The sequence below is a fragment of the Mastigoproctus giganteus genome, chromosome 5 (assembly GCF_048544385.1).
Source record: "Mastigoproctus giganteus isolate SK-2022 chromosome 5, ASM4854438v1, whole genome shotgun sequence".
Taxonomy (NCBI): domain Eukaryota; kingdom Metazoa; phylum Arthropoda; class Arachnida; order Uropygi; family Thelyphonidae; genus Mastigoproctus; species Mastigoproctus giganteus.
The window spans coordinates 166,747,379-166,769,278 of NC_143579.1; the positions used below are offsets into that span (position 1 = coordinate 166,747,379).

The following is a 21,900-nucleotide window of genomic DNA, read 5'->3' on the forward strand; positions in this document are numbered from 1 at the left end:
TCATTATACTGATATATAATGACTGTTTTTGCAATTTACAATGAACTCCCTTTAACTAATACTTTTCCTGTTAATATTTTATGCATTTCCCATGCATAAAGATAAAATAAAAATGTTCTCCTTATTGTAATAATAATAAAACATTAGTACATCCACAAGTGCATTTATTCTGTTGGAACAGAATAAATGCACTGATTAAAAGAATGAACCTTCATTATACTGATATATAATGACTGTTTTTGCAATTTACAATGAACTCCCTTTAACTAATACTTTTCCTGTTAATATTTTATGCATTTCCCATGCTTAGGATGACCAGATGTTTGAAAATGAAAACTGGGACTGGGAATTTTATTCTTCCGAGTGTTTTACTGCACTCTGAAGAATAAAAATCTGGACATTTCTGGGACCAATCTGGGTGATGACATTTCTGGGTGATGTAATTTATTGCCCTGGCTTTTGAGGATACCTTAGAAAAATAATGCTAATATTATTTGATAAAGTAGTACACAAAAAGATCTATAATTTTATTTTTGGTTCAGGTGAAATTACCAATCATTTAACTGTAGAAACAAATCATTTGGCTTTCTTAGATGGGGGAGGGGGTAAAAAATCCTAATCAAGGTACAATTTTTTTAAAATAATAATAATAATATATATATATATATATATATATGTTTTAAAGGAAACAACGGTTTAAGATATTATTAATAATAGAAATAAAAATAATAATAATAATGGACATATGCAGAAATTGCTAATGTTACGTTACTAGTAACGTAATGTTAACACACACACACACACATATATATATATATATATATATATATATGTGTGGTGTTTCAAAAATGGTCAATAATTTAAAGGTGAAAAGTACAAACTGAAATAAGCAAAAAAGTCCCAGTGAACATCAGGCCACAAATGAACCGTTTTCGAGATAACGCACATTTTCTCTTAAGATCTGCCACTGATTATGGGAGCACTAGTTTAGCAAAAAGTTGTGAATCCTTTGCTAAGGGTGGTTTTATTAAACATAAGATAATACATTTTTAATTTTTGGTTTCAACGCCACAGGATTTTACAGATATTACATGTTACAAAAGATGTTCAAAATGCTGTCCTTGCATCCGTACACAGAATTGTAGTCTTCTCTGCATTGAGTTGCGAATCCTCTTAGGCATTTCTGGGTCATTTCTGATTTGCTGAAAGGCTTCTTCACCCCTACACTGCAATCAATTCCTCAACTGTGTTAATGTCAGAAGTGTACCCCAAGCTTTTTACATGACCCCAGATACAAAAATCCATAGGATTTAAGTCTGGTGAACTGGGAGGCCACATTACAGGCCCACATATACCTATCCACCGCTGACCATACCTTCTAGTTAGATACCGAGTCACAACTCGAGCAAAATGTGCCGGTGTACAGTCATGCATAAACCAAATGTTCTGGCGTTGCTGAAGTGGAACATTATCATCATCAAGCTCTGGAAGAACATTCTGCAGGAACTGAAGGTACAGCTCTCCTGTTAGCCTGTTTGGCAGAAAGTGTGGTCCAATTAGACGGTCTCCTAGTAGTCCTGCCCAGATTTTCAAAGAGAAATATTGCCGATGTCGTGACTCGTGAATTGCATTAGGATTTTCATCGGACCAAACGTGACAGTTATGAAAATTAAAAATACCATCACGAGTAAACCCAGCTTTGTCAATGATCAAAATGTTGTTTAAAAATTGGGGGTTCAGGACACACTGTTGTTGCATCCACTGGCAGACGTTCACTCTGGGAGGGTAGTCTGTATTGCTGAGACCTTGTACATGCTGGATATGGTAGGGGTACAGTAATTGGTGATGAAAATTCACCACACACTGCTATGACTCAGTACACGCTCTTGCAGAGCAACCTTCCTTGTCAAAATTCCTGGAATTTGTTCTTTTCTTTCTAACACCCTTTCCTCAACATCAGGTGTTATGCTTCTGGGCCTACCTGCTTGTATTCCATGTGCGAAGTGCCCATGTTCTCTAAGGCATTGATGTACCTGGTGAATGTGTGCCTATTGGGCTGTCTTCAGCAGAGAAAAGCTTCTTGATACAAACATGCAGCTTTGAGTGCACTGCCATTGGCTTTACCATACATGAAGTGCATGTTCACATATTCTTCGTTGCTGTAATCTCTTTCCATGTTGACTATCCATGTTTGACAAGTACTAGTATGCCTGCTATGTCTCAGAGCATTGAGAGAGGGGAAAGGGAGAAGAGAATGAGCATAACAGAACCTAAACAAACAAATCAATAGTGGATCTGAACTCTGTACAGTTCACCTTATCAATGGTGGATCCAATTAGAAATGTGCAATATCTCAAACGATTCACTTAAGAACTAGGTTTACTAGGTTTTTTTTTTCATATTGTCTGTACAATTCACCTTTAAATTATTGACCATCACTAATTACTGAATGCCATTTAACTCAACTTAAGCTGCCTGATGCACTGGCTCTGAAAAAAATCTGTTTGTGAGCTTGGGGATGATTATTGTAATCAAACAATAATATCAGGACTATAAGGTGGTTGGTTGTTGGGGTGGGTGGGGGGAATTCCCACTAATTGGTGATAACAGTTGTACAAATCCCATGATCTGAGGCCATGGAGTACAAGCACACCAGCTAAGTGGCACATGATCAGCAGCACTAATACCCTCATAATTATAGGCTGTTATGACCATTTATTACACCTTTAATTGTTGCCAGTGGCATTAAGGGGGGGCATAGCAAAGATGGATGCATTCACTGAGCTGATTATGACTTCAGTTCAAGTTGCATGTCCACGTCTCATCAATATCAACAATGAATTTTAAAAACTCATCACCTTCTTGTCAGTAACAAGTGAGTAATTGCATTGCATTTCTTTATGGCTTTGCTCATTGTTCATCTGACAAAATGCAGGACCCATCAGGCAGTGATCTTTTGTTTTTATAGTACCTCAGTTAAAATTTGGTGAACAGATGATTTTAGTATTCCAGATTTGTGGGCTACTTCTTCACAGGTCACATATCTATTCTCAGTCTACTTGAGTATTACTTGTCTTCAACATTGCTTTGACCTTGAATAAACCTTTGAGGCCAACATGAAATCATGTGATGATCTATTGTTGACTCACCATACACTTTCTTCAACAATTCATAAATTTGTGTCGGCATTCAACTACATAAAGTTTCAAATTTGATAAAAAATGTTTAATCTGAAACTGAAGCTGACCCGAAGCTGTCACCATCCATTTTTAAAGGCCTTCACATTCAATGCAAGGATTCTGTTTCAAGCACACCATGTTAGTGTTAAACTCCAAATTATTATCCTAATAAATGTTAGCTGTGCAGGTAGATGTAATAAGGAGCACACAAGAAATGTCATTACTTTTCAGATAATCATTGTATCTCAAAGAAATTGTATCTTTAAGAAAGCTTGTAAGCTTTCTTCAAGCCTATTTTCTGCTGCTGCATCCAATAACTATCTCCCCAGAGTCCTTAAGTAATGGTAATAAGGCTATGATTCAGTTACTTGTGGCAAACTAATGAAGTTAATAACTTTTTCTAACAAATCCTGACTTTTTACAACCTTGGCTTGAAGGTGATACCATAACAGAGAAACTTTACACCAAAACTGGTCTCAAACAGGAGTCTCACTTGCACACCAGACACTTCCCATCACATGAATTTCACAGCTTGTTTACAGGTTCTTCATAACAGCAGAAACTATAAACATATGTTTGGTACAGTGTTTCACCAATGGTCATTAAAGACAAAACCAAAATTTCAGGTAATATTTCAGTTTTTCTATCTGATACTGCATTAATGAATGCAAGCAAGGCTTCTTTCACCTTATTAGTTGTGAGTAAATTTGCTTTTATCATTAAAATATTTTAAGTGAAGGTAAAAAACAATTAGACTGAGGCAGTCACATCACAAAATCCCATACAGAGATTAAAAAGTCTGGCTCATTGGGCACTATGTAATGTTTCTTAAGTCCACTGAGGACTATTATTGAGCAAGTGTTTACTGTACTTCTGCCACCTTAGGGAATTCTAATGATATTTTAACTGCTATTTCTAGATCAAACATTTTATCACCCAAAATCCTCATGCCTTACCAATGCCTGAACAATATTGTTAATTAGCTTTGCACAAACACACGTATATACACCGATGAGCCAAAACATTATGACCAGCGAGTCGTTATGGAAATCAAAGCAAATGCAGGTGAACTACGGTGCGTGCACGGGTCGGGACACAGTATAAAAAACACCTGATACTGAGCTCCGTTAATCAGTGTTACTCTTGTTCTTCAGATGGGAAAGGCAGCGGACTTAAGCCAGTTTGACAAAGGCCAAATTGTAATGACCAGATGACTGGGTCAGAGCATATCTGAAACGGCACGGCTGGTGGGGTGCTCACAGTCAGCCATGGTTAGAACCTACCGAAAGTGGTCCAAGGAGGGGGAACTCATGAACCATTGGCAAGGTGTTGGATGACCATGGCTCATCAATGCTCGAGGTGAGAAAAGGCTCTCCCAGATGGTACGTGGCAACAGAAGGGCGACTGTGATGCAACTCACCGGTAACTGAAATGGTGATGGGAGTAATGTGTCACAACACACGTACACTGAACCCTGCTGAAAATGGGGCTGCTTAGTCGCAGGCCACTCCGAGTGCCCATGCTAACCACTGTTCATCAGCGACAGCACCTACAATGGGCACGCAAGCATCGAAACTGGACCTTGAGTGATTGGAAAAGGTCATCTGGTCTGATGAATCACGTTTCCTGTGATTGCACCACGTGGATGGCCGGGTACGTGTGTGCCATTTAACTGGGGAAGTGATGGAGCCTGGATGCATCGTGGGACAAAAACAAGCCGGTGGCAGCAGTGTGATGCTTTGGGCGATGTTCTGCTGGGATACCCTGGGTCCAATCATCTATGTGCGGGCACTCTAACATCTACCACCTACCTAAACATCATTGCTGACTCAGCTGTTTTGGCTGCACTTGGAGGACCACCATCATATTAGGTAGGTGGTCATAATGTTTTGGCTCATCGGTGTATATGCAGTGAGAGCTGTGGCCACACATAAGAGAGAGAGAGAACAAGGGCAAAGTGTTCCCTGCTTTCTGTACACTTCATCTAACATATCTCTCAGCCAATTCATCAATGAAAATTAGCAGAGATACACAGAACATTTAAAAAATTTCAAATTTAACAGTGAAGCGATAGTTTTAGCACTTTTTTTGCAAAAAAAACCATGTTATGATAGTGAGATGGACAATGAATCAAAACAAGTCAAAAATATAGCTTCACTGTTTTAAATTGGGAGAGATGGCAAGTAAGAATGTAATATTTGGAAAAAGAAAAAACATATACGGTATATGTAATGTAGAAAAAGATATTATTTTTAAACTCAGCATATACAAAATACTAACAAAGAAATAATTAGCCAGAACCATAAAAATTCCTGTTATTGCTATCAGATAACACAGATGACCTTTGAACTGGTATTAGGAAAGGGGGGGGGGGACAAATTTTGTTTTGATAAACAAAAAGTTAAAATTATCATCAAGCGGAAAGGGTTGACAAAATGGTTAGGTTTGGCCATTGATTTTTTTTTATGGCACTTTATCAATTTAGTCAATAATGCACCAAGTCAAAGGGGTTGACAAAACAAATGGCAGATTAGCTTTTTTTGGCCAACTTTTGGCTACCATCACAGGAAGACCAAGTACTCTCAAAGACTGATACTGAATGCAAAGATGTGTTATAATTTTCAAATTTAAAATTTTATAAACTTTTTTCTATGTTCCAAAAACTACTAAGAGTGGATGGAGTGGTGCGTCTGCAGGCCAGTTAAGAAACACTGGCCAAAATGATATTTCAAAGCAAACAATAATTATTATTTTGAAATTAAAATTGCATCTCAACATCATCTATTGATGCAAAATTTAATGATTTCATTGCAAAGATATCATTATTAATTATATTTTAATCAATAAAAGGCCATTTTCAATTACAATATCTTCTAATTATTTAACTAATTCTACTCAAGACGAGATAAAAAAGCAGTTCTTCCTGAATAAGATTCTTATTTAGGAAAGACTGCTCGTAAGGAATCTTGAATAACCAGGAATATCATTAAAGAAATGTTTACCAAACTGTGGGGCATGAAGCTTTAATTTAATGCATTTATAATTAGGTAAAAAGACCTATTGAATAATTCTAAAGATGAATCATTCAAAACATAAGTACAGAAGAATAAATAAACCATGAAGTAATGATTTCATAGCATATTATTTTTATACAGTATTAATTTCATAAAGTAGATTTTTATATAAAAATGAATGAAGTGCAACAATTGATAACTTCTAAATTGAGCTTGAGTGAAAAAGAAGTGCTTCTTTAATGTAAATATATATATTTTTTAAGTTGTAGTCATACAGACAGCAAACTTATCTAATGTGTGAAGGAGCTATAAATCACATAGAACTGCATGTCATTATAAAGAAGTTCTTTGTTATGTTCCATATAATTATACATTTATGATTTGGTAATACTGCACCTCTTTTCCATTTTTCTTTTAATTGCTCAAAAACAACTTACCAGTTATTACCCCATTCTATCATAGTTCCTGGCTGTAATAAAAATATAAAAAGATTTTAGAATAGCAGGTTTTTCCTTTAAATGATTAAAAATTAAAAAAAAAAAAAAAAAAAAAGAGCAAAGCAAACACTCCCTACAAAGATATTCTAAATTTAAAATTAAATGAATAATCTCAATCTAAAAATATATATTATGGGGAGGGGGATATAGAGAGATTCAAAAGAATAAATATTAATGATTGCATAAATATTGAAAACATTAAATATTTATATGTGCTTGTCTCCCTTACTCTTTTTGATAATACAAAGGCAGTAAAATACAATAATCATGATATCCCAGCAGCCAACTTTCCACTTTTAAAAATCTGAAAAACAGATCTGTAAGCAGGAGGAAAACAATTTTTTTTTGGCCAAAACATTCAAAAAAAAAAAAAAAAAAAGCAGGGTTTTTTTTCTTTTCAAGTCCACACTGCCCTATTAAATTAAATTGCAATGACAACATACACATTTTATGTTAAAATACAGCCAAAAGATTATCTATCAACACAATATGCATTCAAAAATCAACTGAACTAGATTTTTCTGCCTGTAGATTTTTGTTTAAATTGTTTGTTTGATATCAACTGATTAGGACTGCTGTAAGAAAAAAAGGGGGGAACTGCTGTTTAGACATTTTATACCAGGCTGAATATTCTCTTACTCAGCATTTCTATGAGGAATTGTTAAAATGACAAACATGACTTGGGACAATGTTATATTTCGAGCTTCTTTGTACTGTTGTTTGGTTTTTTTTTAGGAACATTAACAACTAAGGCCATATTGCTCCGGGGATATGCGGTGGTCATTCCCTGACCTTTCCGCATCCTCCGTATTTGGTGGTCACGGGCTTGAACCACGGTCTAATCAAGAAGCGTGTGCTACGTGCTGCTGCTCCTGCCCACGGAGGTGCCGCTTCTTTGTGCACCTGTCAGTTGCCCAACAAAGAACTTCTTTCATAATAAGAAAAGAAAAACTGATACTGCAAAATATCTATTTTTCTTCAATAACATTGAGAAGTATTAGAAAGTTAGTGCTTATGTATTTTTTTTCTTATTCAAAAAACCTGTTCTCCAAATAGCATTATTTAATAACTCAACTGATTCTCCAAATAATATTATATTTAAATAAAGTAATATTTAAAATAAGGCTTCCAAAAATAGTTGGCAACTTAGAATCTGTGAATTCTGTATGGAGCCAGCAGACTTATGAATTCCATAAAAAACATTCTGGTTATTGGCATACCCTTCCCAAACTGTATGATGCTTGGAAGAAACGTTTTGGTTACTAAACCCTTGGTACAGTTGTTCCATCTGTTTTGCCACCAATAAATAAGAAGATTCCACAATCATTTCTTCTCCAGTGCCACAACGAATTTCAATTGATATCCACTTGTATGGCTGTCTATACCGCAGGTAGAAGCACATTTACTTGAATACTAAGATCAGATCCAGCGGCAGCCATCCTGTTATCACTGCAAGGCCTCATTTGATATAATCTTACAGGCCATACTAACATTGCCAGTTGAATTGAAAATATTTTCCAAAAGATGAACATGAGGCAACCATAACTGATAGTGTTTTACATCCAAGTCTTTCTGTAATTCAATTTATCCATATATCCTGATGAGCCAGACCTCCTAATATCACCTAAGAAAGAAGTGCCAACTGCAGTTAACTCACATACAGAAACCAGACACCCTTCAAAAAAAGGAAATGCTGAATGCTTAAAAAAAAAAAAAAAAAAACACCTGAGTTTAAAATTACAGTGGTTGTTTTTGCAGTCATGCTATTATTCATACTGAGCATGACTAATCTAAGTTAATGTGGAAATTATTTTTTTATATATTTTTTTCAATTATGACAACTAAAGCCTGCAATGATAACTTACATTTATACCTATATTTTGTTTCCACTTTATTTTTTTTTTTTTGTTTCTTCCCACTCAATTACACGGTAATGCCTTGGTCTGTAAGCAATACTTCTGAACTAAAGAATTTTCTTATGAGCATTGATTTTCATGGCTTACAGTTAGGTTTGAAATCATACTTCCTCTTTTAAGAAGTGCTTTTCATTCATTGACAAAGGCAAGTGATCACAGCTTCTGCATGCATGCATGCATGTCTCAGAGACTGGATGAGAGACTGATACTAGTGAAAATGTGAGAATTTTACTAAGAAGTTTCAATTTTTGCAAGTGACAATGACATACTGTGCCCAAGGAATAGTTTATAATTTGAAAATGATTTTCAAAACAAGAAGCCACGGCTAGTGTTAGAATACATAAGTTATTGTAAACATTTTGAGAAAAAATATAAAAGGATGTAGGAGACTCCATGCCTTCTGTGTAGTATTAATCTTTCTGTCGTTAACAAAGCAAGCAAGATCTTGCTTATACATATTCTCATGTCATGAAAATAAAAAACACAGTGCCCACATCGATCTTTCTTGTAATTCAAATTCTATACTGAAACCCTCTAAAACTGCAGTAAATCAAAAGTTAAACCTTTAGTGGGGGGGGGGGGGTGAGGCCTTGAGCTTCTTCCTACTACTCCCTTAAGGTCTTCCAACCCATAGTGAATGAGCCCAATTGGTGAGCATGAATACTAAGATATCATCCCCACCATCACTTAAATTATTATGTATAAGTTAGGTTAAACTAAATTTTGAGTAGATAAATTGTATCAGATTATCTGTGGAATAGTTTTACAGTACACGTTTGATACACGAGTACCATAAAACATCATAATCAAGAGTCAGTGTCACAAAGTAAAGGTGAGGGGTGGGTGGGGTAGGGTAAGAAACAAGCAGAATCTGACCTAGACACAGCATTTATATTTCAACATAATCAATAAAAATTATGCATTTGTATCATCACTATCAAATTTAAAAAATTTCTTGAGTAATGAAATTTTTTATTTCTGTCAAAATAAAAAAATACTTTTATTTCTTAATCAGAGAAGTACATGATTTTCAACCTCTGCATTTTCAGAGAGGGAAATATGGGCCAAGATAAGGGTCCACTACTTTCAACCAAAATCCAACTGTATATCAACACAGAGAAGGATCATGGTTCACTCTCAACAAAAAAGTTCAAGGTTGTGCCATTGGCAAGAGAGGTAAAGGTGACTGTTTTCTGGGACTGTCAAGATACTCCCCTGTGTATTTTCACGAGCCTAGAGATATCAAGTATTGCTACATTATATTACATACTTCTGAAAGAACTGTGCAGTATTGGAGACTCAATTTGCAGATAACAGCCAGGGCTATCAAGAAAGATTATTGTAGTTGGAGATGGGAAATCTTGATCATCCTCCCTGACTTTGTTCCTAGTGATTTCCATTTGTTTTACCCATGTAAACAACATGGAGGAAAATGTTGTTCTGACAATGTAGAGGCTGAAAATAATGTACAGTGAAACTTCTCCTAACGGACATCTCTCTACAACGGACATTTTCAAATTCCCCAACTCTCTTCTATTGGTTTTAATGTGTTTTCAGCTTCTGTCTAGCGGACATTCTCTGTAATGGACGCGGACAGGCAATCTGCACTGCTTCGTTTAGATTAGCACTTAATTTGATCTCCCAATAATGGACAGCGGGCGAGCTCACGGCCCTTTTTCTAGGAATGTTTCTTCCACGTATTGCCTCAATCGTGTGTTTATTTTCTATTTCCGATTCTCTGAATTTTATCAAGGTTTACATCGCGGTTCTAAACCCTTTTTCAAGAATTTTAAGGCACAGGTAAAACTTCTGATGAATTTGGTGTGTGCAGGGGGGGGGGGGATTTGGTCGGACTTTCGTTTTTTGAGTTTCAGTTTTCAGTTTTGTTCAGTGTCGTGTGAAGTGCACAATGTCTTCTCGTAAAAATTTAACTTTAAAAGATAAAGTCGAACTCATTAATGCGTATGATCGGCAAAAAAATAGTGTTCACAATCTCGCTGCAAAATTCAAAATCGGGAAGACACAGGTAAGCGACATCCTAAAGGGAAAAAAATTAACTGCTCAAACAATTTTGGCAACACGTAAATGATCAGGTTCAAAAATCATTCCCGAAAACTGTTGGACTTCAAATTTGACACGCACGTGCTAAAAAAATTCCCATTAATGGGCCTATTATTAGGGAAAAGGCTTTGGAGGTTGCGAAATCTATGGGAGTAAATGAGTTCAAAGCTTCTGTGGGATGGCTAGACAAGTTCAAAATTCAGCATAAAATTTCTTGGAAAACCGTAAGTGGTGAAGGTGAATCTGTGATACTGGGGTTGTAACAGAGTGGACCGTCAAATTGGAAGATTTATGTCGTGATTTTGAAGCTAAGGATATTTACAACTGCGACGAAACAGGGTTGTTTTTTAAAGTACTTCCTGAAAAAACAATGAGTCTAAAAAACAAAAACTGCCAGGGCGGAAAAATTTCTAAGGAATGCTTGACTGTACTATTGGGTACAAATATGCTGGGAGACTTTGAACAACTTCTTGTTATAGGAAAACCACAAAATCCTTGTTGTTTCAAGGGCATAAAGTTGAATCTTTTGAATGTTGACTGGAAGTCTAATAAAAAAGCGTGGATGACACGAGATATCAAGAGCGAATGGATAAGTCACTTTAAGCAAAACATGATTCGTCAAAACAGAAAAATTATTCTTTTCATGGATAATGCTGCATCTCACCTGCACATTGAATTGTCCAACATTCAAATCGTTTTTCTGCCACCAAACACATCTGCAGAGTGTCAGCCCTTGGATCAAGGGATAATAAAAAATTTTAAACTTTACTACAGAAAACGTGTTTTAAGACATCTCATTGCAAACATGAATGATGTAACATGTGCGAGTGACCTTGCAAAGAAACGCAGCATCCTAGATGTGATTCAATGGATTTCCTCTTCAGTAAACGCAATTAGAAAAACTGTTGTGAACTGTTTTGTGAAGTCTGGCTTCTCAAACGCAAAAATTGAAGTTGTGAACAAGAATATGGAGCAACAAGAAGAACAAGAACGTCAACATTTATTGATAATGTACAATACTTCAGCTACAAGTGACCCTGGCTAGAAAGATATAGACTCGAACCTCACTACAAAAGATGGTGCTCTAGATATCAACAACGTTATCATCGATATTGTTCAAGAAGTTCCTCATGAGGATGAAGAAATGGAAAGGGGTCATTCTGTCGAAGAACATATTACCGACGAACCACCGATGAAAATGGAAGAAGTGCTCATACAAATCAATCGTTTACAAATGTTTTTCGCCGCTGAAGAAGATACTGAAGGACTTTCGATGGTTTCTTCAATTCAAACAAATGTTGAAAACAAAATTATCAGCCGGAAGAAGGTGCAGAAGAAAATAAGTGATTACTCTATGTATTTTTCTTAAGATAAAGTCATAATATGCATAGCACAATTGTATGTATATTATTTACAAAAATATTGTTCAAAATCTGTATATATTTTAATTTAATTTTACATTAAATGTTTAACGATTTTTCTTTCTTTTTTTTTTTCTCCCTCAGACTTCTTGTTAGCGGCCACTTCTCTCTAATGGACAGATTTTCGGTCCCCATGGCTGTCTGTTAAAGGGAAGTTTCACTGTATATCACTGGTCATGACAGCAACTGACATCCTTTTATGCAGAAGGTTTTCAGAATTTAATAAAGCAGTGGGAAAAATATGCTTTTGACGACTACGATTACGTTGAAAAGTCAATCCCACGTTGAGGTCAGTTTCCTGCTTGTTTCTTTTCTTTACTTTGTGACTTACTGATACTCCCATGTATTCTGAGGTACAATACATTCCACTTTAGTTTTAAGTAACTGATGATCTCATGTCTCAAGTTGAAGCTTCACACATGTGCTGAAGTTTTTATGAATAGTGTACTGTTATATTTACTTTGTTTTTGAGTGCAACTGTAAGTGTAATATGTGATTATGAACTTGATAGTATTATCATTAATCAATGGGTATTATCTTTATTTAAAAACTATTTAATAAAAAATTGATCATTTTCTGTGTTTGTTTACATAAACAAAAACATAGAGCATTAGAAGTAGGATGAAAAGTACTTCTGTATGAAAAGGGATGATAACTGTGAAAATGCAAATCAGCCTTGAATCAGTTGAAATCAGTTGGCTTAACATAAATTTTAATGTATACATTATTTTTTATGAATAACTGTATCCACCATTCTGGATATACTTTGGTCTTCTCCAGTAAGGCGGCAAGGCTTGGACTCATGCTCACCTTAGAAATGGCATCACTATCTGTAAGTCAATCCAAAATCATCATCAATATCATTCCAAACTAAATAGCATCATCAAAAAACAGGAAATCTACTATTCATGAACATGACCAAAATTGAAGATTCCTTCCACTTGTGATGTTCCAGATGAACTGTTGAACACGAAATTTTGCTGTTCGAGATGGAAGGCTCTGAATAAGGGCAATTCTATCAGTGATTTATCCAAAATCCATCACTGCTACATCATACCAATGCTCATAATGCCAAGTTTATTTCCACGTAGTTTTCTGATTGTTTATAACACACTACCTTCTGCAACTTATTTTATATTTATGTGCTTATTCTCTTTGTAAAGCTCCTCTATGGCTGGGCCTCATAATGAAATAACATGCTTCGATGCAACTCCAACTTGGGGGGAAGGGGAAATGACAGCAATTCAGAATCCATCCACCTGATTGTAATTAGTCCAACTCAGTCCAACACAGATTGCTATATAAGTTGGAAAAAATGGATAAAATCCTTAGACAAATTACATAAGTTACAGGATAGAAGAAAGATATAATTTATCATTACTTTGAATGGGCTTGGTTTAGATGCGGGAGTTCTTTAGAATTAGCAGTGCAGGTGCTTCTATTTCTGATATTCTTAAATGGCATTGACAAAGTCTTTGATAGAGAGTGTGATGTCAAAATCTGTGAATGGTGTGAAGGACAAGAGGCCAATTAATGACCACTGTCATCCTGTGCTCCTTCAAGATGACTTGATTTGGCATCAGATAAGAGTTTTACTTACCCTTATTATGTATGATAAAGTTAACATAAAGTTAATATCAAATATGGTTTTATTAATATTTAAATACAACATAGAAAAAAAATCCCAAAATAAACAATATAAAAATAAAAATTAAGATTTTATTTATTGCAATGGGTGTGCCTGCCTGTTCATAAGTTCATTCCAGTATGCAACGTGCAAAGCAAATGCTACATGCATATATGGTGCAGTGCTGAGGCTGGTTCTTTCCTTTGTTTTTAATTGGGTCAAGGTTGAAAATCCTAGTTCACACAAATAGGTTGTTATGAATGGTAATAATAGCAATACACTCCTTCTACTTAGCAACAAAAATTCTTCTTTAATCTTAATCTAAAATGGTAAACTTAATGTGTTGTAATCATTCTTCAGTATAAATGAAAAACTAAACTGCAATAATAAAACTCTTCTTCAGGTAAAAAGTTTAACCCAATTATTGAATTCAGGATTTGGAAAAGCAAATGGATCTTTTATCCAAATGTTTTTCTTTAATGTTTCAAATTTCTCTTCTGGAAAGTAATTATTAAAAGTCTGAGACAGGAGAAGTGAGAGGTAACAATATCTCTAATTTTATTTCATTTAAACTATCTTTGTTAATAACATTCTATTCGATATGTTGCAACAATGTTGGGAACATATAGTAGCTAGGCCGATTACTTTTAAGCCCTGCTTGCCATAACAATAATGTCAAATTTGTTACCCAGATATCATCTTTGAAAATATTTGCCAAATGAGATTGCTTTTGAACTATAAAACTGTGAATCTCTTTCCTGAGTTCATAAGCCCTGCTTAATACTTTCCCTTGCATCGAAAGAAGTGCACCCAGTTGATATAGATGAACAGTGCACTGTTGAGTCAGTTTGGTGTGACATAAGCACTGCGCAAGCAAAAATAAGAGTTGGAGTGTGTTATAGGCCTAATGACTCGAATGAGTACAATGAACAATTGTACAGAGAAATAGAGTGGGCTAGTAAATCAGAATGTCTTATAATGCGGGATTTTAACTTCCCAGATATTGACTGGAACTTGTGGGTTGGTCACTCACACACTAGTCAGACTTTTATGGATTTATTGGATGATTGTTTTCTGCAGCAGCATGTTCGAGAGGCAACCAGAGAGAGTAATACTCTTGATCTGGTTATCAGCAGTGATCATTCGTGTATTAAGAAGGGTTTTTGCTTCCGTAAAGGTGAGTACAGTGGGATCAACTGACGATGTTACCAACAGTAAATTCTAAGTGGGAAGCATTCAAGGAATTAATCGTGGATGCTACTAAAAGTTTCATACCTATTAAGAAATACTGTTCAAGGTTTAGGCCTAAATGGTTATCAAATGAACTAATGAGACTCGTAACAGAGAAGAAAAATTCATGGGATGCATATAAATTATCAAGCAACTCAGAAGCTATGGCAGATATAAGCTAGTCTGTAATCAGGTCACAAAGGAGGTTAGGCAGGCGAAGGCAGATTACGAGAAATCCTTGGCAAAAGATGCTAAGAAAAACAGCAAGGATTTCTTTACTTATATAAACTCTAAAAGGAAGGGGATGAATCTGATTGGTCCACTTGACATCGATGGTTCGACTGTTGATGATCCTGCTCGAATAGCAAACAAATTGAATAAGTATTTTGCATCTACATTCACACATGAGGAATTATTAAGGTTTGAAAATGGCAGAAGGTTATCAAATTGTAGCAGGATACTTAATGATTTTGTAATAACTGAGAGCAAAGTGGAGGAGAAATTGTTGAAGTTAAACATAAGAAAAGCACCTGGGGTGGATGGGATCTATCCAGTTATATTAAAAGAGGCGGCAAAGCAACTAAGCAAACCCTTAGCCATAATTATGAGAGCATCCTTGGACTCAGGGGAGGTTCCCACAGACTGGAGATGTGCAAATGTATCCCCAATTCATAAAGGGGTATCGAAGGGTGACACGAGTAATTACATCCAGTTAGTTTAACTTCTGTTCCGGGTAAAATAATGGAGTCACTGGTTAAAGATGCACTGCAGGATCATCTAGACAAGACTGCAGCAATAATTCAGACACAGCATGGGTTTGTTAAGGGAAAGTGTTGTCTGACAAATTTGATTGGTTATTATGATGTAGTTACAAAGGAACTGGATGCAAAAAATTATTTTGATATCATATATTTGGATTTCAGGAAAGCTTTTTACACTGTTGAACATGGAAGACTATTGTACAAATTGGAGCAGAATGGTATTAAGGGTAAGCTGCTACAATGGATAAAAGGATGGTTAAGTGGGAGAAGACAGAGGGTGGTAATCAATGGGTGCTGCTCTTCGTGGACTAATGTTATTAGTGGAGTCCCACAGGGTTCGCTGTTGGGTCCACTGTTGTTTTGTATATTTATCAATGATATTGATGAAGGTATATCAGGCTTAGTGTTGAAGTTTGCAGATGATACAAAGGTTGGCAGGGTTGTTAATAACAGTAATGGCAGTGTGCTACTGCAACAGGATCTAGATAATTTGGGCAGATTTGCTAAGAAGTGGCAACTGAAGTTTAACCTTGACAAATGCAAAGTACTGCATATGGGCAGAAGTAACCCAAGAGAAAAGTACCAACTGTGTGGTACTACACTTAAAGTGGTAGAAAATGAAAAAGACCTGGGAGTAATTGTGCAGTCATATATGAAGTTTTCTGAGCAATGCAGACAGGCTGCCAGGGCAGGTCATGGGGTTTTGTCAATGATATATAGGAATTTTGCTAGCAGGGAAAAGGAGGTGATTGTCCCTCTGTATAAGGTAATGGTCAGGCCACGCCTTGAGTACTGCATACAGGTCTGAAGGCCTCATTTTAGGAAGGATGTTGATTTGCTTGAGCGTGTACAGAGAAGGGTAACAAGATTGGTGAGGGGAATGAAGGGATCCTCTTACCAAGAGAGAGGCTTAAGTTCTGCAAATTGCAGTGGCTGGAGACTAGGCACCTGCCTGGTGATCTGATTGAGGTGTATAAGGCCTTGAATGGGTTGAGCATGCTGAATTCTGATGAGCATGCTGAATTCTGATGGAATCCTTCCACTTGTTCAGATTATGAACCTAAGGGGGCATAAATTCAAATTAGAACAGATGTGCGGAAATTTGCCTTTAGCCAGCGGGTGGTTAATTGCTGGAACAAACGTCCATCTGTTGTTGTGGAAGTTGATAGGTTGAATAAATTTTTAAAGAGGAACTGGACCGGCATTTGGAGGGAATGGTGTGATTTTTTTTTTGGCTGATGCTGCATAAGCTCATACACTTGCTTTCTTGCATCACATGCCACTACTACTACTACTTGCAGCAAGAAACAAACTTCAGTATGATACAGTAAGTGGGTATGGTTAGCTCCAATACCTGAACAAAATATTTCAAAATGATGGTTATCCAATGAGCTTCCTTTAATAAAATTAACAACTTTCATGGTATTTTTCGATACATCCATGACATTCAGTGGAATTCCTTTAGATACCAAAGTTTTGCAATGTATAAAACAGTGATTCCAAACAACACTGTTATTAGTAGGTCCTAACAATTTTTTAATAACTCTGCTATGTTTTCTGGTCATGTGTGCTGCTCCATTAGTTAATTCTTTTACAATTTTTTCACCTTAATTCATATTGACCAACAATGTACTTTTCCAGTTCTGTCAATGTATATCCAGTTGCACGTGTGATTAAATTTAACCAATACAACAAATCCTCCTCCCACACATCTGACATAAACTAAGAGTGTTGCAGCTTGCAATTTCAGTGCTCTCATCAAGTTGGATCACAAAATATACAGTAGACTGTAACCACATAATAATGTTCTGCAATGGTAGATTCAATAAGATATTGTGTTATCACTGAGAGGTATAGTTTTTAATTCATCAGCTGATTTATCATCAAAAATTGCACGCACCACATACATACATGTGGAAGAATAATTTTTCTCAGCAGTGTGTGAGCCATTTTCTCTTTTGGCACATGATATCCAACTAAATACGATGATAAGGCTTTCTCATTAAGTCATAGGACAAAGTAAGAAATTGTACCAATAACTCTACATCTTTTCTTTCTTTAAAAATATTCAAGGGGCTTATCAACAAGTTCAGCATGCTGTTTTTCCAAATATCTTTTTAATTTTGAAGGCTTAAAGCTTTTGATTTGCACGAATATCATTACAAATAATACATTCGGGTCTGTCATTTTCATTGGATTTTTAAACATTTGATAAAACCATATTTTAAATAATCTTCATTATAAAGTCTTGCACTTACTTTTTTCATTTTAGAATGCAGCTCAAACAAAGTTTAAGCTTGATTATTAAAGTCAACATTTTTATCACTATTGTCACTATTTATACTTCCAGATCCAGCAGCTGAACTTGAACATATAATAAAATGATCCATTTTAAGGGCAATTTGTACTAGTTCAATTAAAATGTTACAACTGTTGCAAATTCAAAAAATGTTGCAATCGATAACATCCTTTCCAAAAAATGCACTGAAAGTTCATAACAGAAACTTGGTTGAGAGTCTTTACGCTTTTGCAGACAGCAGATAAAATTCTCCTGCACTTTGCTTCACAACTAACTGTGAATTATGTTAACCCTCCTGTTAACAGTGAGGGTCAACATCATATACCTGAAAATCAAATGAGATGCCAGTGAGCAAAAGATCAAAACAATTTGTTCCTAGCCAATGTGTATGTATTCATCTCATCTCATCTCTCTCTCTCTCTCTCTCTCTCTCTCTCTCTCTCTCTCTCTCTCTCTCTCTCTCTCTCTCTCTCTCTCTCTCTCTCTGTGTCTCTCTCACACTACTTGTCACAGTATTTGTTGCAATGTGTGCAGTTCTGGCTAAGGATCCATGCAACACACTATTTTATGTTCTATTTCATAAAAAAAAAAAAAAAACTGCTGGTCATGACCCATATTTGAAAAGCACTAATCTAGGCAGAAAAATCTTCATGCAGGATGGGGAGGCAGCAAGTAGGGTCTATGGCATTCTGTCACTGATTTATCAAACAAATGCCTGTAGACAGAAGAAGGGTTATAATTCCACTATATAATATAACTGTGAGGCTGTACTAGGAATATTGTATACAGGCATAGAAGCCATAAGTAGAAAAAGAGAGAATGTTTGAAAAGGTTAAAAAATGGACAGTGCACTTGGTGCAATTAGCAAAGGAGTACCCAAACAAGACTTCAAATATATGGGCTATAGAGCTTGATAACTATGTTCCTTACAAAAGAGGTTTTTGTAAACAGGACCACACTGTTGAGAAGTGTGTCATATAGGTTTTACTCTCAACCAAAAGCAGCAAAAATTGATCACATATATTATAGTTCCATTTTTTTTTTTTGATTAAACATTTAAAATTTATAAGAATTCTACAAAATATTTTGAAAGAAATTTAAAACTAGTAGCTGGTGCTAACCAGTGCTGCATACATTTTAGCATTTTAACAGTACTAAAAATGTGTACAACTTATAAATTAAAAAGTTCAAACCAATTAAAAATCTTGACATTCTACTCCAATAAAAGGTTTGTGACCAAATTTTAGTAGCAAGAAAATACAGTAAACCCCTGCTATTCGCGGTATCTGTATTCGCGGTTTCGCGTATTCACGGTCGCTGATTTAATATAAAATGAAACCTGAAAAAATGTGAATTTTAAAGTGCCGTGAACATTTTCCGCCACAAAAAAAAACATGGGCGTGGCTAAAATTATCTTTCCCGGTCAAAACAGTGCTCAGTAGGTGGGGGGGAGAGGGGTGACAAAATCGCGAGCGTGGATGTTTCTCGCTAATCCTTGTTCAGTATGTGTTATGTGCTTGTCATGGAAGGTTTCGTCGTTTGCTTTTAATTTATATGCTTATAAATTGAATAAATTTATCAATTTATAAATTGATATGCTTACAAAAGTGATAAGTCTACTGTTTTGCAGTGTAAAACAGACTTTTTCGAGTGTGTTAACGGAAGAAAGTGACTTTATTGTGGACAAGTTCTTTCTAACCCGTACAAAAATATGGTTACGAATAACAAGGGAAATGTGAAAAGATCAAAGGTGATGACATTAGCGAATAAAATTGAGTTATTAGACAAAATTTCTAATGGTGAAAGTGTCTCTTCTGTGGCAAAACATTATAAAATCAATGAGTCAACAGTACGATCAATCAAGAAATCGGACAAAAAAATCCGCCGTAGTGTCCGTGAAAACGCGCTAATTGCTTTAAAAATTTGTTCTGTAACTCGTGATGTTAAATTAGAAAAAAATGGAAAAAGCTTTAAATCTGTGGATAGAAGACCGAACTCAAAATAAAATTCCGTTAAATTCACTCATCATTCGTGAAAAGGCAAAACTCCTTTATCAACACTTTAGCGAAACTGGTGATAGCATTGGCGGGATAAGTTTTTTAGCAATAGCAAAGGCGCTGGATTGAAAGATTTGTTTGAAATTTCTAATAAATATTACATTTAATATTAAATTGTTTTTTATTTTCATTTCGATGCCATATGCTTGCATTTCACTATGTACTGTCTATGTACATAGTCATATTATGAAGGTACATATAATACATACATAGACAAAATTTTAGACTAGTTTTTCTTATATATTTCATACTTTGGAACGGAACCCCTTTATTACTATGGGAGCCATTACTCAGTATTCACAGCATTTCTCAGGAACGTAACCCCCGCAAATAGCGGGGGTTTACTGTATATAAATGTTGGAAAAGCTGGTATTATTTGATATTAGGAAATCGTGAATCTCAGAATTTTGTAAAATGGTGCACAAATATTTGACTGGAAGGCATCTTTCATTTCATCATTAATCTACATCTCAACATGTTCAAGATGATAAATTACATACATGCTTCTATTTCAAAAAAGAAAGGGTTCTGAAACAAACAACCTTGAAAAGTCCTTCAAAATTCTGAAAGGAATGAAATTCCTTTTGCAACAATTTAACCTCTTGCAAAGTCATGAGGAACTTTGCTACTTCCTTCTTATGACATACTCTTGCAACAAGGGAAATGGAATGGGTTTCTTTCACTTAGCTTTTTAGCAGTGTCTTGAGTTGGCAAAGAGTTTGCTGTTTAGGTCTTAGGTTGCCAATTCCAGCCTTAGAAAGTACCATACAGACTTATAAGGGTCTGAGAGGAAATAATAAAATTAATGAAAGTTAAATTCACACTGTATTAAATGACACTAAAACAAGGTGCATAAATTCAAACCAAGTTCAGATTGGACTGTAGGAATTATTGGATTTAATGTCCTTGGGGGAAATTCAAAACCCTACCTATGTGTCCTACCTGTGGGCAGAGATAGGTTTTTGTTTTTTTTTTTTTTTGGCTTGTTCAAGAAAAGTCCATTTTATCTGTACCATATGGCCAATATTAATTAAGCTCTAGCCCCTTCCTAGTTATATTACCAATACAAACCAAATTTTCAAATACTTCCTTGCTTTGCTTGGAAATGAGTCATGCACACTAGTCATAAAAGTACATTTTTAATGCATTTGGAATGTATAAATTAGAAAAAGAATGATGAAACATTTATATGAGAAGACATTTTTCTTTTCTAGATATAGTTATTTATATATGAAGTGAACCGAAGAGTAACCTCTTAGTACATAACCTCAGAACTAAGTGGCATAACAAATTCTATCTAGGTTCTATTTAGTATGTGCAGAGTACTGTTTCTGTCTGGCTGTTCATTTATAATATACACCATTTTCAATGGAAGCATCCTTGAATGTTCATGCACAGTTCATGCAATATGCTGATAATGAATTTCAGATTACTGAAAATATTAAGACTTAATTTTTGGAAAAGGGACCACAATCAGTACAGTGAGGTACTGGACAACTCAAAAAAAAAAAAAAAAAAAAAAAGGCCTAGAAATGTTGCTTCAACACATGACCTCACTTCAACCATGCAACAGTGGCAAGAATTTCACTGCTGAGATTTGAAGTTGTTCCGCATCGTCCCAATTTTTGGAATTAATGATACAAGGAAGCCACCTTTACATCATCATAAAAAAAAAAAAAAAAAAAAAACCCTCATGTACAATCTGTCTGTTTCCTTCTTTAAATTTATTCAAGCTAGCCACTTCTACAAAACAAATGGAAGTTTAGTTTGTCCAATCTACAATCTATCATTCACTGCAGAAAGCAAATATTCAAAACATCTACCCTGCAACCATCCTT

General features: G+C 35.4%; 1 protein-coding gene across 2 annotated transcripts in view; it reads right to left on the bottom strand.

The window, feature by feature from the left end:
- LOC150085818 (protein NipSnap-like) overlaps nucleotides 1-21,900 on the bottom strand; it is a 140,497-nt gene that overhangs the window by 44,512 nt on the left and 74,085 nt on the right. The window contains exon 6 of one of the 2 annotated variants that reach the window (XM_090373504.1): nucleotides 6,631-6,662. In XM_090373504.1, the coding sequence (XP_090229630.1) occupies nucleotides 6,631-6,662 (32 nt within the window). Of the gene's footprint in view, nucleotides 1-6,629; nucleotides 6,663-21,900 lie in introns of both variants that reach the window. The other variant, XM_090373503.1, reaches the window with a different exon arrangement.